Source organism: Neofelis nebulosa, chromosome 8, assembly GCF_028018385.1.
Source record: "Neofelis nebulosa isolate mNeoNeb1 chromosome 8, mNeoNeb1.pri, whole genome shotgun sequence".
Taxonomy (NCBI): domain Eukaryota; kingdom Metazoa; phylum Chordata; class Mammalia; order Carnivora; family Felidae; genus Neofelis; species Neofelis nebulosa.
The window spans coordinates 96,443,288-96,470,723 of NC_080789.1; the positions used below are offsets into that span (position 1 = coordinate 96,443,288).

Here is a 27,436-nt window from a genome sequence, read left to right on the forward strand (position 1 = left end):
CCCACCAACCCTCAGTTCGTTCTGTGTATTTAAGAGTCTCTTACGGTTTGCCTCCCTCCCTCTCTGTTTGTAACAATTTTTTTCCCCTTCCTTTCCCCCATGGTCTTCTGGTAGGTTTCTCAAGTTCCACATATGAGTGAGAACATACGATATCTGTCTTTCTGTGACTGACTTATTTCACTTGGCATAATACCCTCCAGTTCCATCCACGTTGCTACAAATGGCAGGATTTCATTCTTTCTCATTGCTAAGTAGTATTCTATTGTATATATAAACCACATCTTCTTTATCCGTTCATCAGTTGATGGACATTTAGGCTCTTTCCATAATTTGGCTATTGTTCAAAGTGCTGCTAAAAACATTGGGGTACCTGTGCCCTTATGCATCAGCACTCCTGAATCCTTTGGATAAATTCCTAGCAGTGCTATTCCTGGGTCATAGGGTAGGTCTCTTTTTAATTTTTTTGAGGAACCTCCACACTGTTTTCCAGAGTGGCTATACCAGTTTGAATTCCCATCAACAGTGCAGGAGGGTTCCTGTTTCTACACATCCTTGCCAGCATCTGTTGTTTCCTGAATTGTTAATTGTAGCCACTCTGATTGGTGTGAGGTGGTATCTCAGTGTGGTTTGGATTTGTATTTCCCTGATGGTAAATGATGTTGAGCAGCTTTTCATGTGTCTGTTGGCCATCTGGATGTCTTCTTTGGAGAAGCGTCTATTCATGTCTTCTGCCCATTTCTTCACTGGATTATTTGTTTTTTGGGTGTTGAGTTTGGTAAGTTCTTTATTAGATTTTGGATACTAACTCTTATCCGATATTTCATTTGCAAATATCTTCTCCCATTCTGTCAGTTGCCTTTTAGTTTTGTTGAATGTTTCCTTTGCAGTGCAGAAACTTTTTACTTGATGAGGTTCCGAAATTCATTTTTGCTTTTAATTCCATTGCCTCTGGAGATATGTTGAGCAAGAAATCACTGAGGGTGAGGTCAAAGAGGTTGTTGCCTGTTTTCTCCTCTAGGGTTTTGATGGTTTCCTGTGTCATATTTAGGTCTTTCATCCATTTTGAGTTTATTTTTGTGTATAGTGTAAGAAAGTGGTCTAATTTCATTTTTCTACATGTTGCTGTCCAGTTCTCCCAGCACCGTTTGCTAAAGAGACTTTTTTCCATTGAATACTCTTTCCTGCTTTGTCAAAGATTAGTTGGCCATGCATTTGTAGGTACGATTCTGGGTTCTCTGTTCTATTCCATTGGTCTATGTATGTGTTTTTGTGCCAGTACCATATCGTCTTCATGATTACAGCTTTGTAGTAGAGGCTAAAGTCCGGGATCATGATGCCTCCTGCTTTGGTTTTCTTTTTCAATATTACTTTGACTATTCGGGGTCTTTTCTGGTTCCATACAAATTTTAGGATTGTTTATTCTAGCTTTGAGAAGAATGCTGGTGCTATTTTGATTGGGATTACACTGAATGTGTAGATTGCTTTGGGTAGTATTGACATTTTAACAATATTCTTCCAGTCCATGAGCATGGAACGTTTTTCCATTTCTTTGTGTCTTCTTCAATTTCGTTCATAAGTTTTCTGTAGTTTTCAGCATACATCTTTGGCTAGGTTTATTCTTAGATATTTTCTGGTTCTTGGCCCAGTTGTAAATGGGACCAATGTCTTGATTTCTCTTTCTGGTGCTTCATTATTGATGTATAGAAATGCAACTGATTTCTGTATATTGATTTTGTATCCTGTGACTTTGCTGAATTCTTGTATCAGTTCTAGCAGATTTTGGTGGAGTCTTTTGGGTTTTCCATGTAGGGTATCATGTCATCTGCGAAAAGTGAAAGTTTGACTACTTCTTTGCCAATTTGGATGCCTTTTATTTCATTTTGTTGTCTGATTACTGAGGCTAGGACTTCCAACACTATGTTAAACAACAGTAGTGAGAGTGGACATCCCTGTCGTGTTCCTGATCTCAGGGTGAAAGCTCTCAGTTTTTCCCCTTTGAGGATGATACTAGCTGTCGGACTTTCATATATGGCTTTTATGATGTTAGGTATGTTCTTTTTATCCCTACTTTCTTGAGGGTTTTTATTGAGAGAGGGTACTATATTTTGTCAAATGCTTTTTCTGCATCTATTGACAGGATGAAATGGTCCTTATTCTTTATTTTATTAATGTGATGTATCACATTGATTGATTTGCAAATATTGAAACAGCCCTGCAGCCCAGGAATGAATCCCACTTGATCATGGTGAATAATTCTTTTTATATACCGTTGCATTCGATTTGCTAGTATCTTGTTGAGAATTTTTACATCCATGTTCATCAGGGATATTGGCCTGTAATTCTCCTTTTTAGTGGGGTCTCTGTCTGATTTGGGAATCAAGGTAATGCTGCCTTCAGAGAATGAGTCCGGAAGTTTTCCTTCCGTTTCTGTTTTTTTGGAACAGCTTGAGAAGGAAAGGTATTAATGTCTGGTAGAATTCCCCTGGTAAGCCATCTGGCCCAGAACTCTTACTTGTTGGGAGATTTTTGATTACTGATTCAATTTCTTCACTAGTTAGTCATGGGTCTATTCAAATTTTCTATTTCTTCCTGTTTGAGTTTTGGTAGTGTGTGGGTGTCTAGGAATTTGTCCATTTTTCTGACATATAATTTTTCATAGTATTCTCTGATAATTGTATTTCTGAGGGGTTTGCTGTGATAAGTCCAATTTCATTTGTGATTTTATCTATTTGGGTCCTTTCTCTTTTCTTTTTGAGAAGTCTGACTAGGGATTTATCAATTTTATGATTTCAAAAAACCAGCTCTTAGATTCATTGATCTGGTCTGGTGTTTTTTGTTTTTGTTTTTGTTTTTGTTTTTTTTTTTTTTTTGAGTCTTTATTGTTGATTTCTGCTCTGGTCTTTATTATTTCTCTTCTTCTCTTGGCCTTAAGGTTTCTGAGCTGTTCTGCTTCTTGTTCCTTTAGGTGTGCTATTAGATTTTGTATTTGGGATTTTTCTTGTTTCTTGAGATAGGCCTGGATTGCAATGTATTTTCCTCTTAGGACTGCCTTTGCTGCATCCCAAAGGGTTTGGACTTTTGTGTTTTCATTCGTTTCCATATATTTTTAAATTTTCTCTTTAATTGCCTGGTTGACCCTTCCATTCTTTAGTAGGATGTTCTTTAACCTCTATTCATTTGGAGGTTTTCCAAACTTTTTCCTGTGGTTGATTTCAGGTTTCATAGCATTGTGATTTGAAAATGTGCATGGTATGATCTCATTTCTTTTATATTTATTGAGGGCTGTTTTGTGACCCAGTATGTGCTCTATCTTGGAGAATGTTCCATGTGCAGTAGAGAAAATGTGTATTCTGCTTTTGGATGAAAAGTTCTGAATATATCTGTCAAGTCCATCTGGTCCAGTGTATCATTCAGGGCCACTGTTTCTTTATTGATATTCTGTCTAGATGATCTGTCCATTGTTGTAAGTGGAGTATTAAAGTCCCTGCAATTACCACATTCTTACCAATAAGATTGCTTATGTTATTGTTATATATATTTGGATGCTTCTGAATTCGGTGCATAGCTCTTCTTGATGGATAATTGTTAGCTCTTCTTGATGGATAGACCCTGTAATTATGATATAATGCCCTTCTTCATCTCTTGTTACAGCCTTTAGTTTAAAATCTAGTTTGTCTGGGGGCGCCTGGGTGGCGCAGTCGGTTAAGCGTCCGACTTCAGCCAGGTCACGATCTCGCGGTCCGTGAGTTCGAGCCCCGCGTCAGGCTCTGGGCTGATGGCTCGGAGCCTGGAGCCTGTTTCCGATTCTGTGTCTCCCTCTCTCTCTGCCCCTCCCCCGTTCATGCTCTGTCTCTCTCTGTCCCAAAAATAAAAAAAAAAAAAAAAAAAAAAATCTAGTTTGTCTGAAAAAAGTATGGCTACTCCAGCTTTCTTTTGACTTGCATGATAGGTGGTTCTCCATCCCCTCACTTCAATCTGAAGGTGTCCTCAAGTCTAAAATGGGTCTCTTGTAAGACAGCAAGTAGATGGATGGTTTTTGTTGTTGTTTTTTTAATCCATTCTGATACCCTGTGTCTTTAGATTGGAGCATTTAGTCCATTTACATTTAGCATTTTTATTGAAAGATAGGGATTTAGTGTCATTGTGTTATCTGTAGGTTTCATGCTTGTGGTAATGTCCCTGGTCCTTTGTAGTCTTTGCAACATTCCACTCACGGAGTCCCCTTTAGGATCTCTTATACGGCTGGTTTAGTGGTGATGAACTCCTTCAGTTTTTGTTTGGGAAAACCTTTATCTCTCCTATTCTGAATGACAGCCTTGCTGGATAAAGGATTCTTGGCTGCATATTTTTCCTATTCAGCACATTGAATATTTCCTGCCACTCCCTCCTGACCTGCCAAATTTTAGTAGATAGGTCTGCTACTACCCTTGATGCATCTACCCTTGTAGGTTAAGGCCCATGTGTCCCTAGCTGCTTTCAGAATTTGCCAGTTCAAGTACACTTTCCGCCCCTTTCTCTCTGTCTTCTTCTGGAACTCCTGTTATATGGGTATTATTTCATTTCATTGAATCACTTAGTTCTCTAATTCTCCCCTCGTGGTCTAGAATTTTATCTCTCTTTTTCTCAGCTTCATCTTTTTCCATAATTTTATCTTCTATTTCACTTATTCTCTTCTCTGCCTCTTCAGTCCTCGCTGCTACTGCCTCCAGTTTATTTTGCACCTCATTTACAGTATTTTTTAATTCATCATGACTACTTTTTAGTTCCTTGATCTCTGCAGCAATAGATTCTCTGCTGTCTTCTATGCTTTTTCCCAAGCCCAGAGATTAATCTTATGACTATTATTCTAAATTCTTGTTCACTTATATTGTTTATATCTATTTTCATCAATTCTTTAGCTGTCATTTCTTCCTGGAATTTCTTTTGAGGAGAATTCTTCCATTTCATCATTTTGACTAGTTTTCTGTCCTTTATGTGTTTTAAAAACTTGTTATGTGTCCTGCACCTGTGAGCAGTACTGTATCAAAAAGGGGTCATACACTGTCTGGGGCCTGGCCCTTCAGGAAGTGTTTTTTGGAGTGTGTTGTGTGCTCTCTGTTGTTGTGATTCTGGTTGCTGTATCTCCCTACTCATAGTGATTGTTTTGGACCCTCCACCAGGTGTGCTTTGATTTGTTCATTGAAGTAACCTTGGAAGAAAAAATTAAAAAAAAAAAAAAAGAAAAGCGGGGGGTGGCGGTGGTGGTGGTAGTGGTAGAAGAATCCTTAACCCATACAAAGAGAGAAATGACAGGACTGGGGAAAAATAAAAGAAAATTGATTGGGCAGAGAAACTATGCAGTTTAATCCAGAGAGAGGGAGAGGAAAATAAAGAAGGAGATACAGAACAGGTGTAAAGAGAATATATTAAATATGTCTTCTTAAACAAACCAACAATCAGACTAACCAGACTAGAAGAGGGAAAAAAGAAAGAGAAAGGGAAGGAAAAAAAAAATATACACACACACGTGTGTGTGTGTGTGTGTGTACACATAAAATAAGAATTGACCAAGAATTAAATCAGAAGATGCAAAACCTCTGGGTGCCTTGGATCCACTGGCAGCGCTGGTCTGGAGGAGAGGCTCTCTGGTTGGTTAGTGTCAGTCGCAGGTAGATGTGCAGTTACCAGGTGTGGAGGGGCGTGGTTTGGTATAGGTGGGTCCCCCCTCCACTGTGGGCCGCTGTCCATTCCCTGAAGCCCCACCTTGTTGGTGATGTGGAGAAAAATGGCGGCATCCCAGACCAGGTACCCTAAACCACTCTGTTCAGGCCATTAGTGGGCTGTTTTTTGTTTTTTCTTTTTCCCTTCCCTCCACAGTCTCCTATGCCTCCCTGGGGCTTGTGTGGGGTTCAAACCCAGATGTCTTCAGGGGTCCCGCTCCACGCTCCCAATGCCGGCAGAGAACCACTCTGCCCCACCAATGGATGACCTCCTCACAGCGCTGTGCGGGTGCTAGCGAGGCGGTTTGTCCTGCTCCCCTGACTCCTTTGCTTCCTTTGCCTCCCTTGCCTCCCTTGCCTCCCTTGCCTCCCTTGCCTCCGGATTGGGATTCAAACCTCTTAAAGGGTCCCAGTCCACGTGCCAGGTTTCAGGGAAGTGCCTTCTGCCCTGCCCATAAATGGCCTCTGGCTTGGGTGCAGGCAGTCTTTGTTTTTTGAACGGTTATATATCTTCTTCCCATAGCACTCGAAGGAGGGGATTGCTTTCTCCCTCTATGCCTCTGAACTAGTTACCGATCCTGGGGCTGGCTTCCTTCCTCCCCAGGTGCGTGAACAGGGCAGCCGGCCCGTGTGGAGAAAGCCCTGCAGTTAGAAATTGGATCTTTTTCTGTTTTTTTCCGATCCCAGTCAGTGGTTTTTCTCTTGTCCAAATATAGTCCTACACTTCCACATCCTTTCTTTCTCTTCCCTTTGTCTCTCTGCAGAAGGGGATCCCTCCCCTCTATGCCTATGCTGCTTGTTTTATCTCCCCAGTTCTCAGTTACGCACCTATGGCCCACCAGGTTGTCCCCGTGGGCCCCTGCAGCCGTCTGTCACTGCAGCCTGGACTGTTAGAATTCAAAGCCCTTTGGCCTCAACACTGCTGTGTTTGAGGGACAAGGGAACTTCAGGTCCCCCTACTTCTCCACCATGTTGGATTCCCCTCGTATTAACAGGTTTTTATTTCACCATAAAGTAGACACTGAATTCTTATTTATCAAATAAGTTTAATGCTTATTTAGGTTAATAACAATTTGTAGAGCTGTCTAAATTTTATTGTACAAAATAGACAACACCACTTACTGCTATATACATCTTGATAGTGTGCAAAATCACTTATGATCAGTCCATATAAATTCTTCATAGTTTATATACAAACTAGGATAAGTGCTACAGCACAGTGAAATATACTGAGGGAGCACCTAGGAGGGAGTAACTCTGGGCAAACTAGGAAAGGCTTCTATAGAAAAGGTACTTTTGAATTAGTTTTAACATTTTTTTCTTTTTTTTAATGTTTATCTTTGAGAGAGAGACACACACAGAGACAGAGCACAAGTTGGGGAGGGGTAGAGAGAGAAGGGGACACAGAGTCTCCTTCTGTGGGGCTGGAACTCACCAACTGTGAGATCATGACCTGGCTCAACTGACTGCGCCACCCAGAGGCCCCATCGTATTTGTACTTTAAGCAGCTTTATTGAGATATAATTTATATGCAGAAATACACATATTTTTACATTTGTAGCTTGATGTTTTGATAAATGTATATGCTTACCTTTCCTCCCCCTAAGTTTTTCATCACATCACTCCAGAAAGCTGCCTGAGCCCCTTTCAAGTCAATCTCTGCTTCTACCTAGTAATTACTGATTTCTATCACTGTAGATTGGTTTTGCGAATCTGGAACTTCATAGAATAGAGTCATGAAGTAGGTACTCTTTTGTGTCTGGCTTCTTTTGTTCATCCTAAATTTAAAAATTCATCCTTTTTTTGAATGAATGTGGTTTTTTTTGTATTGCTAAGTAGTATTTCATTGCATGAATATACCAGAATTTTATATCATCCTAGTAATGGATATTTGTGTTGTTTCTAGATTTTAGCTATTATGAGTAACGTTTCTGTGAACTAGCATGTACAATTGTTGTGTAGATGTGGTTTTTTTCCCTTTTTTTTCTTTAAATTTATATTTTAGTTAGTTAACATACAGTGCACATTGGTTTCAGGAGTAGAATTCAGTGACTCATCACTTACATACAACACCCAGTGCTCATCCCAACATGTGCCCTTCTTAATGTCCATCACCCATTTAGCCCATCCCCCATTCACCTCCCCTCCAGTAACCCTCAGTTTGGCCTCTGTCGTTAAGAGTCTTTTGTGGTTTGTTTCCCTCTCTTTTCTCCTCCCGCCTTCCCATATGTTCGTCTGTTTTGTTTCTTAAATTCTACATATCAGTGAAATCATATAGTATTTGTCTTTCTCTGAATGACTTATTTCACTTAGCATAATATTTTCTAGCTCCATCCACATCATTGCAATTGGCAAGATTTCATTCTTTTTGATGGCTGAGTAATATTCCAGTGTGTGTGTGTGTGTGTGTGTGTGTGTGCGCGCGCGCGCGCGCACGCCACATCTTTATCTGTTCATCAGTTGATGGAAATTGGGCGCTCTCTATAGTTTGGCTATTGTTGATAATGCTGCTATAAACTTGGGGTTGCATGTATCCCTTTGAATCAGTATTTTTGTATCCTTTGGGTAAACACCTAATAGTGCAGTTGCTGGATTGTTGGGTAGTTCTATTTTTAGTTTCTCGAGAAACCTCTATACTATTCTCCAGAGTGGCTCCATCAGTTTGCATTCCCACCAATAGTGTCAGAGGGTTCCCCTTTCTCTGCATTCTCCCCAACACCTGTTGTTTCTTGTGTTGTTAATTTTAGCCATTCTGACAGATGTGAGGTGGTATCTCATTGTGGTTTTGATTTGTATATCCTTGAGTGTATATCCTTGAGCATTTTTTCATGTGTCTGGTAGCTATCTGGATGTCTTCTTTGGAAGAGTGTCTCTATTCATGTTGTCTGTCCATTTCTTAACTGGGTTATTTGTGGATATGTTTTTATTTCTCTTGGATAAATACCTAAAGGTAGAGTTGCTGGTTCATAGAGTTAGATGTATATTTAACTTTATAAGAAACTGACAAAGTGTTTTCCAAAGTGATTATACTAGTGGTGTATGAGAGTTCCACTTGCTCCATTGTTACCAACACTTAGTATTGTTAGTCTTTAATTTTTTTAATTATTTATGTTATTTTATATATAGAGAGAGCGCAAATGAGGGAGAGGGGCAGAGAGAGAGAGAGAATCTCAGGTGGGCTCCACACTGAGTAACCTGATCCCACAACTCTCAGATCATGACCTGAGCCAAAATCAAGAGTCGGACACTCAACCAGTTGAGCCATCCAGGTGCCCTAGTATTGTTAGTCTTTTAAGTGTTAGCCATTTTAGTGGGCGTGGAGTGATATCTTACTATGGTTTAATTTGCATTTCCCTGATGATTGATGATATTGAGCATTCCTGTATCTAGTAAAGTCTTGCATCCATTAAAAAAATTAAAGTAAAATTTACCTACATTACATTTATATTTTTGGACCAGTATTGCTTGGGATAATAGCCCTCTCTGATTGTTTGCCATGGAGAGCACTCTTGTTTTTAACAACATTCCTGGGCATAGGTTTTTCCATTACTTGCTTCAAATAAAGTCAGCATTCTCTTGCAGGGCCAGGTAGCTGCCAAGTTTTAAGGTCTGCCGTGTCTTCTAAGGTGTGCCACACACTTAGCAGGGTGAATGGGGTGCACATAACTTCTGGCTGAAATGTCACACTTCCTCCTGAGATTTAGTAGATATTCCTGAATAAATGCTTCTCATTTTGTTGTTTATCCTTTGGTCAGTTTTCACAGACTCTAATTACTTTTGACTGTCCTTTTTTTTCTTTTCTTTTTTGGTTTTAGAGGAGAGGATTTGCTGAGTTTCTCACAGAGCCATTTTGGGAGCTCTGGCCTCTTTGTATTCGTTTTTTTTCTTGTTTTCCTGCAGTCTTTTTCTATACTGCAGCCACTCTCCTCCTTCTTGGCTGCTCCACTCCTCCAAACCTCACAAAGCCAGTCATATCACTTTCAATCTTAAGTCTTCAGGTGTTGTTATTTGCTCTTAGAATAAAACCCAGAAAATTTTAAGATGGTCTAAAATTGTCTGGCTTGCTTTTTTTGTGTAGTTTTATCTTGTATGAATCTGATCATTCTCCTCATTCTGGACAATATCCAATCATTATCCTCATTTTAGGGGACACTGCCTTCTCTATTCCTTACAAATCAAAGGCATAAGTGTTGGCTTTGCAATCTGGGGGATGTAGGTTTCAATTTCTGTTCTGCATTTATTAGCTGTGTGACTTTAAGTAATATGCTAACTCTTCTGAGTTGTCTGAAATACAGTGATGGACAAATATATTTCATAACACTACTATAAGGCCTAAGTGAGATAATGTATGTAAAACCATCAGCACAATATCTTGTATCTAGCTACCTGATATTCTCTTCCCCTAATTCCCCTGAGTAAACAGTTTATATGAAATACCTATTTGTACAAGTGGAATAATTTTAGTATTACCATTCCAACATTATTTTTGAGTAAAATTTATGCCTGAATTTCTATTGTGTTTGAACATGTTTATTTGGGTATCTCATATCTAATTCAGAGCACCTTCATTAACTTAAAAAAATATGCTTTTAATTGAAATATAACACATTAAGAATTTTACCTTTTTTTTTTTTTTTTTTTAATTTTTTTTTCAACATTTTTTATTTATTTTTGGGACAGAGAGAGACAGAGCATGAACGGGGGAGGGGCAGAGAGAGAGGGAGACACAGAATCGGAAACAGGCTCCAGGCTCCGAGCCATCAGCCCAGAGCCTGACGCGGGGCTCGAACTCACGGACCGCGAGATCGTGACCTGGCTGAAGTCGGACGCTTAACCGACTGCGCCACCCAGGCGCCCCAAGAATTTTACCTTTAACAAGGAAAATTTTCTCCCCCCCCCGAAATGAGACTATTAATAATAGATTTCTGTTTTTTTTTTTTTTAATTTTGGAAAAAGCTTCAAACTTGTAGAATAGAAGCAAAAATGGTACAATGAACTCCTATATACTCTAACCACAGTACAAGGATCGTATTTAGGAAATTAACATCAGTACATTTCTGTTAGGTAATTTGATAGTCCCTTAGATTTTCCCAGGTTTCCTAATAATGTTTTCATAGCATTTTCCCCAGCTGCTCGGTCTAGAACCATGCCCTTTATGTAGTTACCATGTCTCTTTATTCTGTTCTAATGTAGATTAGATTTATTCTGCTCTAATCTAATCTAGATTAGTTTCTCAGCCTTTCTTTGACTTTCATGACATTGATATTTTCAAAGGCCATTTGTTTTCTAGAAGTTTCTCAATTTTCTCCACTTTTTCATAATTGTGTTCAGGTTATGCATTTTTTGGCAGATACTATTCAAGAGAATCTGCATGAAAGATAGCATATCCTTTCCAGTGCATCACATATGTGACACCAGTTTGTTCTCTCTCATTGATGATGTTAACTTAGGTGATGTGGTTAAGGTAGTATCCACCAAGTTTATTTTCTCTAAAGTTACTATTTTCCCCTTTGTCATCAATAAGTAACCTGTGGGGAGATACATTGAGAGTGTGAATACCCTTTTTCTTAGTAAACTTTGATCACAGTTTTTGGATGCTTGATGGTGCTTATCTGAATCAGTTATTACCATGGTGGTGACAAAAAGGTAAATTGTTAAAATTTTGATAATACCCAGGGGTTTTAGTTTTAGTGTTCTTGAGGGAGCTTTCTTTATCTAATAGTGATAGTTAAAAATTATTTGGGTATTACCTTGCTTATGTCATGGGTTTGTGTATATGGTTTTTAGGTTCATGTACTGGACAGACTGGGGAGAAGTACCAAAGATAGAACGTGCTGGAATGGATGGTTCAAGTCGCTTCATTATAATAAACACTGAAATTTACTGGCCAAATGGACTGACTTTGGATTATGAGGAACAGAAGCTTTATTGGGCAGATGCAAAACTCAATTTCATCCACAAATCAAATCTGGATGGAACAAATCGGTAAGATTGCCTTATTAAGTTTATTTTTAAGCTTTAAGTAAACATCATGGTGTTTTGATATCATAAGTGAATTATAAAGGCCTAATTTTATTATGAATAAATTTATGTATTTTTGGCCAAGTGTCAAAGAGGAAGTCTTCTTTGCTCTTTTAGTTTGCTCTTGACAAAAGGTAACTACATTTCATCTATCTTGATAGGACTTAGAACTTATAGACTGTATTTTTTTTCTTTTCTTTTTTCTTTCTTTCTTTCTTTCTTTCTTTCTTTCTTTCTTTCTTTCTTTCTTTCTTTCTTTCTTTCTTTCTTTCACTCTGAGCTAATTTAGTTATAATACACAAACATGGAATTTCTTGTCAGATCATGTTCAGAATTTTACTGACACTTTCTATTTATGTTCTTGTGTTTGAATGATTATTTTGTTTTCTAGTGGTCTCATTCTCAACAGAAACAGAGAACCTTAGATAGTTGAAGGAATTTTTCCAAGTGTAAACATTTGTAAGTTATCTGAACCATGAATCAGGAAGCATTTAGAAGTATTGAAAATCATGAAAGATTTAAATAATTTATTAAAGTAAAGTTTTTGTAACTATGGAGTTGGAGTATTTTCTTGCCTTGTTTTAAAAAAGAATGAAACGACTTATAACAAGATGGTTTAAAAACAATTGGAAATAAATGAAGGAAAGTAAGAAGTATGTGATGAATATAAAAACATAATTGCTTTGTTTGTACTTCAAATTTCTCTTTGAGAGAGATGCTAGGAAGTAAATCTGGTCATGTCATAGTTTTTTTGACTTTCTCAGAATATTCGTACAAAAACTAATGAAACTAGATAGCAAACTCAGAAGCGTACCATAAAACTAACCTCAGGCATCCAGAAATCAAAGCAGGTAAGAGCAGACCACTAGCAGCCACAAGAGAAAGTTGAATGGGGTATTGCATAGAACTTGAAAACAGAAGACCTCCAAAATAGCTTCAACTATTTAGTAGACAATTTGCTGGACTATATTAAGAGCAGCAGCTGAAATGAGACAGTGGCGGGAGTTGCCCACTCCAGTATCAGCCAAATACAGTGTGTTCATGGTAAAGACAGAAGAGGATAGAGCAGTCTGGCTCCTGAGAATTCTTGAAACAGAACTTCTAGAGTTCTCTACCAGTACAGGATGTAGCGCACTGAGTGGAAACAAAATACAATAGTAGCATCAAATGAGCAGATTAGGGAAAGTTAGAGGGTCAGAAGAGGAAGAAAAGAGAAAGTTCAGATAAGAATTGGCAGAGGAACAGCTGGGAGGTCTCAGAAAGGAAGCTGCCATATTGTTTAACATTACAGGAAAACAATAGAAGAGTCAGTTCTATAAAACTGGAAAAACTACCTTGAACGCCATCTTCTTTTTTTTTTTTTTTTTTTTAATTTTTTTTTTTCAACGTTTTTTACTTATTTTTGGGACAGAGAGAGACAGAGCATGAACGGGGGAGGGGCAGAGAGAGAGGGAGACACAGAATCGGAAGCAGGCTCCAGGCTCCGAGCCATCAGCCCAGAGCCTGACGCGGGGCTCGAACTCACGGACCGCGAGATCGTGACCTGGCTGAAGTCGGACGCTTAACCGACTGCGCCACCCAGGCGCCCCATGAACGCCATCTTCTAAAAATTCAGGAAAACTAATTTTCCATTAACATGAGAAACACAATAATATCAAGATAAAATCCCATTTAAAATTATTATAAAGAATATCTGACATTTATAACAGTATTTTAAGCTAATAACAGCTTTGAATGCATCTTAGCTTTATAGGTTTTACTCTCCCTCCCACATTTAATGTTTCTGTAACAATTTGCATCTTTTTACCTTATGTATCCATTAACACATTATAGTTACTTGTACTACTTTTATTTTTTAACCTTCATACTAGATTTATAAGTGATTTACCCACCAATATTACAAAATTAGAGAATTCTGAATTAAACCATATACTTACCTTTTTACCAATGAGATTTATACTTGCATGTTTTCTTGTTACTAATTAGCGCTCTTTTTGTTTCAGCTTGGAGGAAGTCCTCTTAACATTTCTTGTAAGGCTGATCTAGTGGTGATAAACTCCTTCTGCTTTTCCTTTTCTAGAAAATTCTTTATTTCTCCTTCCATTCAGACAGCTTTGCCAGGTAGAGTATTCTTGGTTGGCAGTTCCCCCGCTTCTCAGCACTTTTAATATATTTTGCCATCCTCTCCTGGCTTCCAAAGTTTCTGCTGAAAAATATGCTGATGGTCTTACAAGGATTCCCTTGTGTGAAACAAGTTCTTTTTCTCCTGTTGTTTTTAAGATACTCTTTGTGTCTTTAACATTTGACAATTTAATTAAAATATATCTTGGAGTAGGTTTTTTTGGATTCATCTTTTTTGAAACTTTCTGGGCTTCTTGTATCTGGATGTCTGTTTCTTTCCCCAGGTTAGGGCAGTTTTCAGGCATTTTCTCTCAGTAAACTTCCTGACCCTTTGTCTTCATCCTCTCCTTCTGGGGCCATTATCATGTGAGTAGTGGTCTACTTGCTGATCTCCTAAAATTCCCATAAACTATCTGGGACACTTGGGTGACTTAGTCGACTAAACGTCTGACACTTGATGTCGGCTCAGGTCGTGATCTCATGGTTTGTGGGATTGAGCCCTGTGTTGGGCTCTGTGTTGACAGCATGGAACCTGCTTGGGAGTCTCTCTTCCTCTCCCCTGTGTGTGCTCTCTCTCTCAAAATAAAAAAAAGTAAATTTAAAGAAGTCCCTTAAACTGTCTTCACTTTTATTGTTTTTTCTTTCTGTTTCTTTGGATGAATTCTACTGCCCTGTCTTTGAATTTGCTGATATTTTCTTCTGCTTGATCTAGTCTGCTGTTGAACTCTTCTCTCAAATTTTTCAGTTCAGTTATTGTATTCTTTGCTCTGTAATTTTTATTGGTGCTTTCCTACATTTTCTCTCTTTGTTAAAATTCTCACTTTATTCATGCATTGTTCTGACCTTGGTGAACATGTTTATGACTGTTATTTTGAACTCTTTATCAAGTAAATCACTTACCTTTGTTTCACTAAGGTCTGTTTCTGGAGTTTTTTCTTGCTCTTTTGTTTGGAACATATTCTTCTGTTTGTTCATTTTTCTTTACTCTGTGTTGGTTTCTTTCTTTTTTTTTTTTTTAATTTTTTTTAATGTTTTATTTATTTTTGAGACAGAGCATGAACGGGGCAGGGGCAGAGAGAGAGGGAGACACAGAATCGGAAGCAGGCTCCAGGCTCTGAGCCATCAGCCCAGAGCCCGACATGGGGCTCGAACTCACGGACTGTGAGATCGTGACCTGAGCTGAAGTCAGACGCTTAACCGACTGAGCCACCCAGGCGCCCCAACTCTGTGTTGGTTTCTACACGTTAGATTAAAAAAAAAAAAAAAAACGGGGTGCCTGGGTGGCTCAGTCGGTTGAGCAACTGACTTCAGCTAGGGTCATGATCTCACAGTTCGTGGGTTCGAGCCCCGCGTCAGGCTCTGTGCTGACAGCTCAGAGCCTGGAGCCTGCTTCAGATTCTGTGTGTCTCTCTCTGTTCCTCCCCTGTTTGTTCTCTGTCTCTCAAAAATAAATAAACGTTAAAAAAATTTTTAAAAAAAACCCAAAACACCACCCCTCCTAGTCTTGATGGACTGGTATTCTGTAGGACATCAACCTTATCAACCAGCCTGATGTGAATTCTTGGTTGTCTCTCATACTTGGGTGATTGCCCAAAGTGCCTTCTTCTTCTTCTTCTTCTTTTTTTTTTTTTTAATTTTGTTGTTTATTTATTTATTTTGAGAGAGAGAGACAGACAGAGAGAGAGAATGAGAACACAAGTGGTGGAGGGACAGAGAGAAGGAGAGACAGAATCCCAAGCAGGGTCCACACCATCAGCACAGACCCTGATGTGGGGCTTGAATTCACGAACTGCAAGATCATGACCTGAGCCCAGATTAAGAGTTGGATGTTTAACCAACTGAGCCACCCAGACACCCCCCAAACTGACTTCTTTAATCTTAGTGGCTCCCAGTAGTTGAGAGTGTGCCCAGATTTATCAGGTGTTCCAAAGGGAAGGATCACAATCAGCACCTGCAGGCTGATTGGAAGCTAGATCACCCAGGAAATAACTGGGAAAGTATATAGTTAGGGGCCTTACAGGGAGAGACTTAGAGATGGACATTTTTGCCTGTTTCCACAGCATTGGACCCAGATATACAGCCTGGGTACACAGGTATATATACCCATTAAGAACTACTACATTGCTACAGCCCTGTGCAACTTATAAATGTAAACCCCATTAGTTTTCAGAGACAGGTGATCCAGAGTCCCATCTCTTGGGTGGCATCTGTAAAAGCTGGGGCTTCAGATGTGTCTGTAAGCTGATTGTGTGGAGATACTGGAGATTTGGATTGGGCTAGAGAGAAAAGGTGGAGGTGGTGTCTGTAGAACTCCCTGGTCTCCTGGGATGATTGTTGTCAGCCCCTGGATATCTGCTAAATTAGAAACCTTACTTCAGGTTTCTTTCGGGGAAATAGACTTCCTATAGGGAGAGATTGGGACATGGGGGATTCTGACTATTTCCTCTGTGCTGAGCCCTGCTGGGATAGATGTCCTACATAAGTTTCCTGGTAGCCAACAGCAAAAATCTATTGTATACACAGAAAAGATTAGTAGGAATCTAAGCATACCACTATAGAATATCAAATCACAAAGAGAGCAAGAAAAGAACAAATGAAATACCAAACAGCCAGAAAACAATGAACTAAATGGCAATATTAAGTCCATGCCTATCAGTTATTACTTTATATAGAAATGGACTAAATTCTTTAATGAAAACTCATAGAGTGGCTGAATGGATAAAAACACAAGACTCACTATATTCTGCCTACAAGAGACTCACTTTAGCTTTAAAGGTCATTGAGGCAGAAAATCAACAGGACTAAAATTACCTGTGAGACCAGGTGGACTTAAGAGACATTTAGAAACATTCCATCCAGTAGCACCAGAACACACATTTTTCTCAAGTGCATATGGAACATTCTCCAAAATAGATCTTATGTTAGTCCACAGACAAGTGTTAATAAATTTAAGAAGGTTAAAATCATATCAGGCATTTTGCTGACTACAGTGGTATGAAACTAGAAATCAGTTACAAGAAGAAAACTGGAGAATTATCATCTCATACCTATTAGAATGGCTGTTATGAAAAAGACAAGAAATACAAGTGTTGGCGAGGATGTGGAGAAAAGGAAACTCTTGTGCCCCGTTGGTGGGAATGTAAACTGGGACAGCCACTGTGGAAAACAGTATTAAAGTTCGTCAAGAAATTAAAAATAGAACTACCATGTGATCCAGCAATTATACTTCTGAGTATTTATCTGAAGAAAATAGAAATACTAGCTTAAAAATATTTATACAACCCCATGTTCATTAAAGCGTTATTTATAATAGCCAAGATATGGAAATAACCTCAGTGGCCTTTGATGGATGAAGAAAATGAGGTAAATTCCAAAAAAGAATATTACTCAGTTTTAAGGAGAGTGAAATCTTACCATTAGAGTGAACATGGATGGAACTTAAGGGCATTCATTATGCTATGTGAAAGAAGTTAGAGAAAGACAAATACTATATGAACTCACTTATGTATAGAATCTAAAAAACAAAACCAAGCTCATAGATACAGAGAACAGATTGGTGGTTGCCAGAGACAGGGGATGGGGCATGGGCAAAATGGATGAAGGGAGTCAAAAGAAAAAGGTACAGACTTTAGTTATAAAGTAAGTAAGTCAGGGGGATGTAATGTACATCATGGTGACTATAGTTAATGGTACTGTATTGCATACTTTAAAGTTATTAAGAGTAAATCTTTTTTTTTTAATGTTTATTTACTTATTTTGAGAGAGAGAGCAGGGGAAGGGCAGAGAGAGGGAGAGAGAGAATCCCAAGCGGGCTCTGCCCCAGCGTGGGGCTCGATCTCACAAATTGTAAGATCATGACCTGAGCTGAAATCAGGAGTTGGATTCTTAACCAGCTGAGCCACCCAGGTGCCCAAGAGTAAATCTTAAATGTTCTTGTATGGAAACCAATTTGACAATAAATTTCATATTAAAAAAAAAAATCTTAAATGTTCTTATTACAAGAAGAATGTTTTGTAACTATGTATGGTGATGGATATTAACTAGACTTATTGTGGTGATCATTTTGAAATATATACAGATATTGAATGCTTATATCATACCTGAAACTAATATAAAGTGTGTCAATTATTCCTCAATTAAAAAAAAAGAAAATTAGAAAATTTACTGATATGTTGTGGTGAAACAAGATATTCCTGAAAAATCTCTGGGTTAAGGAAGAAATCAAAGGAGAAATCAAAAGTATCTGAGACCAATAAAAATCCAAATGCAACATCTCTCAAAACTTAAGAGATACAACAAAAGCAGTTTTAAGAGGGAAGTTCATAGGGATAATTGCCTATAGGAAGGAACGAAAGCTCAATCTAAATTTATTCTTCAAAGAACTAGATAAAGAGAACAAACTAAGCCCAGAGTTTCTGGAATGAAGGAAATACCAAAGAATTAGAGTGGAAATTCATGAAATAGAGACAATAAAGGCAATAGAAAAGATCTATCTAATTAAATTAAGAGCTCTTTTTGAAGAGAGGAACAAAATAGACAAACCTTTAGCTAGGCTTAACAAGAAAAAAGAAGACTGAAGTAAAATCAGAAGTGAGAGAGTAGACATTACAACTGATACCACACAAATACAAAGGATCAGAGGAGACTACTATGAACAAGTATACACCAAACAAATTGAGCAACCTAGAAGAAATGGAAAATTCCTAGAAACATACAGTCTGTCAAGACTGAATCATGAAAGGGGTGCCTGGGTGGCTAAGGGGTGCCTGGGTGGCTCAGTCGGCTCAGGTCATGATCTCAGGGTTCGTGAGTTCAAGCCCCGTGTCAGGCTCTGTTGTCACAGCTCTCAGAAATGAATAAACATTTAAAAAATAGTAATAATAAACCCTGAATCATGAAGAAATAGAAAATCTGAATGGATCCGATACTTACAAGGAGATTGAATTAGCAATCAAAAGCCTCTCAAAAAACAAAAGTCTAGGACCAGACTGCTTCACTGGTAAACTCTACCACACCCTTGAGGAAGAATTAATACCAACCCTTCTTAAAATCTTCTACAGAATAGAAGGGGGGGGGGGGAGTACGTTCCCATTTTATAGCTATTATATTACCTTGATATTAAAATCAGACAAGGGACCTACAAGAAAGAAAAATTACCATCCAATATTCCAAATGAATATAGATGCATAAATCCTTTTTTTAAATGCATAAATTCTTAACAAAATACTAGCAAACCAAATTCAACAGTACATTAAAAAGATCGTAATCAAGTGGTATATATTCCAGTGGCAAAATTAAATATTCATGATTAAATCTCAACAAAATGAGGATATAGGGAACATACCTTAACATGATAAAGGCTATATATGATAAACCCATAGCTAATACTATACTCAAAAAGTGAGAAGCTGAAAACAGGATAAGGGTGCTCACTGTTGCTGTTATTCAACCTAGTACTGGTGGTCCTAGCCAGTGCAGTTAGGCAAGAAAAAGAAATAAAGAGCATCCTTAAAAGAAAGGATTAAGTAAAATTGTCTCTATTTGCATAAGACCTGATGTTATATATAGATAATCCTAAAAACCACCAAAAAACTATTAGAATGAATAAATTCGGTAAAGGTGCAATATACAAGATCAATATACAAAAATCAGTTGCATTTCTATATGCTAGTCCTATCAGAAAGAGAAACTAAGAAGACAATTGTATTTACTATAGCATGAAAAATATATGTATATAACACACAGTAAGAGATTTAAACAAGGAAGTGAAAGATCTGTACCTTGAATACTATAAGATGCTGATGAAAGAAATTGAAAAAGACAAAAATAAATGTAAAGATGATCCTTTCTTATGGGTTGGAAGAATTCGTTTGTTAAAATGGCCATAGTACCCAAAGCCACCTCCAGAATCAGTGTAATTCCTATCAAAATTCCAGTGAAATTTTTCACAGAAATGGAATAAACATTTGATGACACCACAAAAGCCCCCTAATAACCAATGCAGTTTTGGGAATGAAGAACAAAGCTTAGAGGCATCATGCTCCCTTATTTCAGACTATATTCCAAAGCTACAGTAATGAAAACAGTATAGTGGTGGCAAAAAAACAGGCACCTAGATCAGTGGAACAGATTAGAGAGCCCAGAAATAAACCAGTGCATATATGATCAATTAATTTATGACAAAAGAGCTAAGAATGTACCGTAGTGAAAGGATAGTCTTGTCCATATAATGATGTTGGCAAAATTGAGCAGATGCACAAAAGAATAAAACTGGATGGGGTGCCTGGGTCGTTCAGTTGGTTAAGCTCAGATCATGATCTCACGGTTCATGAGTTCGAGCCGTGCTATCATTGCAGAGCTTGCTTGGGATTCTCTCTCTTTCCCTCACTTTCTCTCTCTCCTCCTCCACTTGTGCTCATGTTCTTTCTCGAAAAAATAAATAAACTAAAAAAAAAAAAAACAATAAAACTGGACCGTATTTTATACTATGCACAAAAATCAACTCAAAATGGGTTAAAGACATACATTTAAAACCTGAAACCATAAAATGCCTAGAAGAAAACATGGGGTAAGCTCCTTGACATGAATATTGATAGTGATTTTTTGGTTTTGTCAACAGAAGCAAGATAATGAAAGCAAAAATAAGTAGCACTGCATCAAACTAAAAAGCTGCACAATAAAGGAAACCATCAACAAAATGAAAGGCAGCATGCAGAATGGGATAAAGTATTTGTAAATTTTATGTTTGATAGGTTGCTAACATCCAGAATGTATAAAAAACATACATAACCGAATCGTAAAAAATCTCATTAAGAAATGGACAGATGGGGCACTTGGGTGGCTCAGTCGGTTAAGCATCTGACTTTTGGTCTCAGCTCACATCTTGATCTCAGGGTCCTGAGTTCACACCCTGCATTGGCTCCCTGAGTCACATGAAGCCTACCTTAAAAAAAAAAAAAAGGGCAAAGGAACTTAATTTTTCCAAGGAGGACTTGCAGATGGCCATCAGGCATGTGAAAAGGTGCTCAACATAACTAATCAGGGAAATGCAAATTAAAACTACAGTTAGTTATCACCTCATGCTTACTAGAATTTCTACCATCAAAAAGTTGAGATAAGTGTTGGCAGGAATGTCAAGAAAAGGGAACCCTTTTGCGCTGTTGATGGGATTGTATATTGGTGCAGCCAGCATGGAGGCCCCTCAGAAAATTAAAAATATTATTACCATGTGATCCAGGATTCTCACTTTGGGGTGTGTGTCCAAAGGAAATCAAAATAGGGTCTTGAGATATCTGCATTCCCATGTTCATAGTAGCATTATTCATAATACCCAGTACATTGGAAATGTTTATGTCTGTCAGTGAATGAATAAAGAAGGTGGTGGTATATATACATTCAATACAGTATCATTCAGCCACGAGAAGGAAGGACATCCTGCTGTTTGTGATGACATGGGTGGACCTTGAGGCCATTAGGCTTAGTGAAATGAGCCAGGTAGAGAATGACAAATACTGCATGGTATCAGATGTACGTGGAATCTTTTTTTTTTTTTTTTTAAGTTAATTTCATAGAAACAAAGAGAAGAAAAGTGGTTACCAGGGAATGAGGAGTGAGGTAAATAGGAAGAGGTTTTGTAAAAAGGTATATAAACTTTCAGATTGAAGATGAGTAAGTTCTGAGTATTTAATATGTAACATTGTCTTTTTAGTTGATAACATTGTACTATATAATTGAAATTTGCTAAATGTTTCCCCCTCTCCAACAAAAAGAAAGACAAACAAAACCAAAAATGCATGAGATGTGATAATTAACTAGGTGTGGAAAATCATTTTACACTTTATGTGTATGTCGTATCACTATGTACACTTTAAATGTTTTTCAATTTTATGTCAGTTATACCTCAATAAAGCTGAAGAAAAAGGATGAGAAAAAGAATAATGTCCTTACATAGAAAACTCCCCCAGAAAGATATGTCAATAGTACTGATCAAACCTCCATTTAGAAATGCACAGATTGAGACACCAATGTCACATGTCAAAGATCAAAATAAATTAAAATGAGAAAATTCAGAAATGAGATGACAGAACTAAAAATTATAAGTGAAGAAAGATATTTGACGAAAGATAGCTAAAGTAGAAGGGACATAAGACTGAATAAACAGAAAAGATCTTTAAGTAGGAGTTGAAAAAGAAGAAACATTTAAAGACCAAAGTGAAATGTAAAAATTTTAAAAAGGTGTGAGAGAGTGACAAATATTGAAGGTAGTCAAAGAAGAAACAACAGAGACAAAAGACCCTTTTAGGAAGATAACCAAAGCGAGGGAATAGACCACATAAGAAAAACTATAATTCAGGCAAAGTTAAAACAAGATTTGAAACTACAGATCGAAAGAGAACACTTATGTACCTGAGAATAATAGTCAAAGCAAACACCACCAAGACATTCTGGTAAAATTACTCTATAGAGAAAAAAAAAAAAAACAACTCTCTCAATCTCTAACATAATTTAAAAGGAAAAGAGAATTGAATTAGCATCAGACTTTCTCTCACAGTTTCACTTCATGTCAGGATTAAATAGAATAATAATTTCAAGATACTCGAGTAAGAAAATGTGAGGCAGTTGTTTTTTTTTTTTAATCATAACTGGCTTTCTCTTATAAAGCTATAGATACACTATTACCAACATGCAGGAAGTCAAGAAATACTGTTTCCCTGAGTCATTCCTGAAAATGTGCCAGTGCCTCAGCTTTAGACAACCAAAATGATGAGTGAGATATTTTTAAAAAAGGTTTGGTGAAGAGCATTAATTATATAATTATTTGTAGTATGAAAACTAAAGGAGGATTGAAATTGAGAGGGTTATAGTATGTAGCAATTACATTTTAGATAAGATAGCTAAAGTGCCACTATAAAAAATGAAGCAAGAATAGAGGGTACTATATGCAGAAATTCTGTTGAACTCTTCATAGTAACTACATTGGTGTATTGGCATTAATGCTCAATTCTGAGGGTTTTTTTTTTTTTTGAGATTGTTTAATTTTGGATTGAGTAATCATTGGATATATTAATTCTTTTGCCCTTGGATAAGCAGGATTTTCAGTGTGGAAGAAGTGAAATAAATGTAATATTTTAGAGGTTAAGGAAGGAAAACTGATAATTCTGCATTTTAATTGGAAGTATTGGCACGAGCTCAGTAGGTATTTTATGTTACACAGATACATACACAGAAGTACGTATGTTTCCTAACTATGACTGCTAAAGAGGAATAGGGAGAAAAAACATAAAATAACTATGTTATAACCTTAGAAAACTGTTCCACCTTAAAAGAATTCACACATTTCAGGTGAAATGGTTGATTTTATGTCTATGGCAAGAAATGTACAAGATAAGCTGGAACATATGACGTACCAGATAGCAAAGAGTCTATTACAGACTACTGGGGTCATTTTAGTAAGCCTGGAGAAGTAACTTAAGAAGTGCCTCTCAGGTCAAAGATGGAAAGAAACTCATCAAGTATGTTTAAATCCTTGAGTTCATGATGACATTGTAGAAGGGAAGTGGTCAGTTTGAGAGGATGACAGGGAACCAATTCATTACTTCTAACGGTGATAAAGGGAAAGAATCAAGCAATTTATTTTCCCTTTCCTAACTGAAGCTACCAGTAGTTGACAGAATAGTAGATACGAGAAAGCTATTCCCACTAATATATGAAAAATAAATGATAAAATCAGCATATCAGCATTTTATAATTTCCAGTGAAATTGGATGTAGGCAGTGAAGGTCAATGGCTGCTGACATCATAACCAAGAAAAAAACAGACGTTATTTGCCGATGGAAGAAAAGTACACCATCTTTCATTTTGCCAAAGGTGTCAGTTTGACATGCATCTGACCAAACTTTGAATTTGCAGGAAATATGCAGGAAAAACAGGGACAGAGAAACATAACTGAACTGCTCTATGAGTATGCATCAGTGGATCTGGACATAAAGGTCAAATATAACTCAGGTCCGTCAACAGATAAACTGTGAAGAATGATGATGGAACTTGTAGATTAAAAGAGACTAAAAAGGGGGTTGAGGGATGAATAGGCTGCGCACAGGATTTTTAGGTAGTGAAAATAATTCTGTATGATACTATAATGATGGATACATTTCATGGATTTGTCCAAGCCTGTAGAATGGACAGCATCCAAGAGTGAACCCTAATGTAAGCTATGGACTTCGGGTGATTATGATACATTAGTGTAGATTCATCAAATATAACAAAAGTACCAGTCTGGTGGGGGATGATGATGATGACGAAGACTGTGCATGTGTGGAGGTAGGAGGTATATGGAAAATTTTCTGTATCTTCCCCTCAATTTTGCTGTGAACCGAAAGCTGCTCTAAAAAAATATGACTTAACAGACTTAGTAAATGAAAAAAAAAAAAAAAAGGTGGTAAAGGCTAGACTTTTTTTGTGGATGCACACTTAGCTAATAAAACTATAAAGAAAAGTAAGGAGGTGATTACTGTAAACTCAGATTAATGGTTACTTTTGAGGAGAAGGAAGGGTTGGTACAGGGTCCATGAAGAACCTTCTGAGGTGGTTGACAAATTTCTTTCCTGATTTGGGTGAAGGTTATGGGGTGTTTACCATATAATAACACATTAAATTATTCATTTATTTTCTGTAGTTTTTTCTGTATCAGTGTTATAATATAATAAAAAGGTTAAAAACAAGTTATCTTTAAGCTTCTCATCAGATAAAGTTCATTACCAGTACACAATATTGGAAAGGGGGAAGCCTATGAGTTCTTTGCAAGAGAATGTTTTCATCAGATTAAATTTGAGAGGAAAATTTTCACATGGAGTCACTAAGAGATGTGGTGTATTAAAAAGTTGCAATTTTTTGTGTATGTTAATTTTATATTACTTTCCCATGGTGGTCTCTGTTTAAAATTGGGGACATAATTCAGTAGAGGTAATTCTACAAATGAGTAAGCTAATGTTATTCAAGATAGAAATCTTCTGGAAGTTAAACTAAAGATAGGCCTTGGAGTACCCAGGAAAGGCGTAAACTCTACATCCCTTAAATGGTCGTCCTTTAATCATCATTTGCTTTTGATAAGAGTATGTAGCAGACCACAGTAGCCAGTACTTACTAGGTGTTCAGTAAAAGTGTATCAGTGGATATTATTTATTATAGAATAATAATTGTGTGGTATTCTTTATGAAAATGTTTCTTTGAATTAGTCATTAGCAAGGCGTGAACTTTTTAGCCACCCTTCTACTGATAATGGATCTTTCCTTAAACTTCCACACTGAGTTCCTTTTGAGACGAACATCAGTGCATTTGTCAGAAAGCCATCCAAACACTTGAAGGATTGCACTTTGGTCTTAGAAGGAGTAAGCTAATTGATTATCAGTTGAGAATAATAACCTTAGATCTATTACATTCTACAAAGAAATCTCACACAAAAGTAAAAAACAGTCTTACCATTCAGTTCTGGGAAAAGCTACATAATTGTTGATTCCAGATCTGGAAACCCACACGAGCAGTGCAGTTTCCATGATGAGCTTCAAAGATTCTTAATTGCTTCTCTTCCTTAACAGAAAATAAACAACAGGGATTTATAGCATACACTTAGTTATTCTATATTTGTATATCTCATTTCAAGCAGTCTTCATATAAGCTGTGGAATATAGTTTTAAGTATATCAGTTATTTTTGGACATAGATAACTCAAAAGCTCTCATATGCATTTCCTAAAATACATTAATAATGCCTCCTAAGCACTATCTCTGCAGAAAGTACATTACCTGTAAGACTGTTTTTATTTTATTTTTTTATGTTTATTCATTTTTGAGAGACAGAGGGCAAGCGGGGGTGGGACAGAGAGAGAGGGAGACACAGAATCCGAAGCAGGCTTCAGGCTCTGAGCTGTCGGCACAGAGCCTGACATGGGGCTCGAACTCGCCAATGGTGAGATCATGACCTGAACTGAAGTTAGATGCTTAACTGACTGAGCTACCCAGGCGCTCTTACTACCTACTGTTACATGTGTTGTGAAATATAAAACGCATAGTTCTTTCATTTCCAGTTGCAACAGTGAGAAGACTGCAATATTTATCTTTGGGAAGATTGCAATATTTAGTTTTTAAGAAAAAAATTATCAATATCCAGTTGACTCTTGAACAACATCAGTTTGAGCTACACAGGTCCACTTGTATGCAGATTTTTTATAAATACAGTACAATAAATGTATATTTTCTGAGTAGCATTCTCTAGCTTTATTGTAAGAATATAGTGTATAAAACATATACAAAACATGTGTCAGTGGGCTGCTTATGTTATCAGTAATGCTTTTGATCAACAAACGGTAGGCTATTGGTAGTTAAGTTTTTGAGGAGACAGAAGTTATTTGTTGATTTTCCACTGTGTTAGGGGTCAGTGCCCCTAACCCCCTGCCTTTTTCAAGGGTCACCTGTATTGTTAAGGTGGCATTTCTCCCTTAACTAGTCTATAGATTCAGTACAGTCTCAACAAAAATTCTAAGAGTTTTTGAGACAGTGTGTGTGTGTGTGTGTGTGTGTGTGTGTGTGTGTATGTGCATGCGTGTACATGTGCACGTACACTTTTTAAATAAATGACAAATTGAATCTAAGATTTGTATGGTTATGCCCAGGACCCATTAAAATAGTTCAACAGATGGGGCGCCTGGGTGGCGCAGTCGGTTAAGCGTCCGACTTCAGCCAGGTCACGATCTCACGGTCCGTGAGCTCGAGCCCCGCGTCGGGCTCTGGGCTGATGGCTCGGAGCCTGGAGCCTGTTTCCGATTCTGTGTCTCCCTCTCTCTCTGCCCCTCCCCCGTTCATGCTCTGTCTCTCTCTGTCCCAAAAAAAAAAAAAAAAAAAAAAAAAAAAAAAAAAAAAAAAAAAATAGTTCAACAGATTTTTTTAAGATTTAAAAAAATGTATGACATTTTTCAAGTTGATTTCAAGATTTACCATAAAGCTAGAGTAATTAAAATAATGTATTAAATCTAAGGATAGAGATCAGTGGAACAGAATACAGTTCAGAAGCAGGTGCATTTAACTGACTTTAAAGCATGTATCAAGGGTGTAAATATGTTATTTTAACCTGCCTTGACAGACACTGAAGAAAAATAATAAACTTTAAAATCTTGGGGAAATAATAAAAGCCCTCTCTGTGGAAAATAATTCCTAATGACCAGAATCAGGGTTTTTGTTGTTGTTTGTTTTGTTTTTTAAAGGTTATTCCTTTATTTTGAGAGAGAGCTCAAGTGGGGAAGGGGTGGAGGGAGGGGGAGAGAGAGAGGAAGAGCGGGAGGGAGAGGGAGAGGGAGAGAGAGAGAGAGAGAGGGAGGGAGAGAGAGAGAATATCCTAAGCAGGCTCCATGCTGTGAGTGCAGAGCCCAACATAGGGCTGGATCTCAGGAGATGTGAGATCATGACCTGACCAGAAATCAAGAGTCAAGACACCTAACCGACCCAGGCGCCCCTAGAGTCAGGTTTTTAAATTAAGGTTTTTAAAGAACACTTTGTTTTGTCAGTGTTATTCAGCAGCAGTAGGAAATGTGGGGGAATGGTTGGA

The 27,436-nt window shown here is 37.6% G+C and overlaps 1 protein-coding gene across 3 annotated transcripts in view; it reads left to right on the forward strand.

The window, feature by feature from the left end:
- LRP6 (LDL receptor related protein 6) overlaps window positions 1-27,436 on the forward strand; it is a 181,722-nt gene that overhangs the window by 62,864 nt on the left and 91,422 nt on the right. For all 3 annotated transcript variants that reach the window (XR_009265896.1, XM_058743646.1, XM_058743645.1), the window contains exon 3: window positions 11,487-11,684. Coding sequence is in view for 2 of the 3 variants with exons in the window: in XM_058743646.1 (XP_058599629.1) it covers window positions 11,487-11,684 (198 nt within the window). In the remaining variant the exon portion in view is untranslated. The remainder of the gene's footprint in view (window positions 1-11,486; window positions 11,685-27,436) is intronic.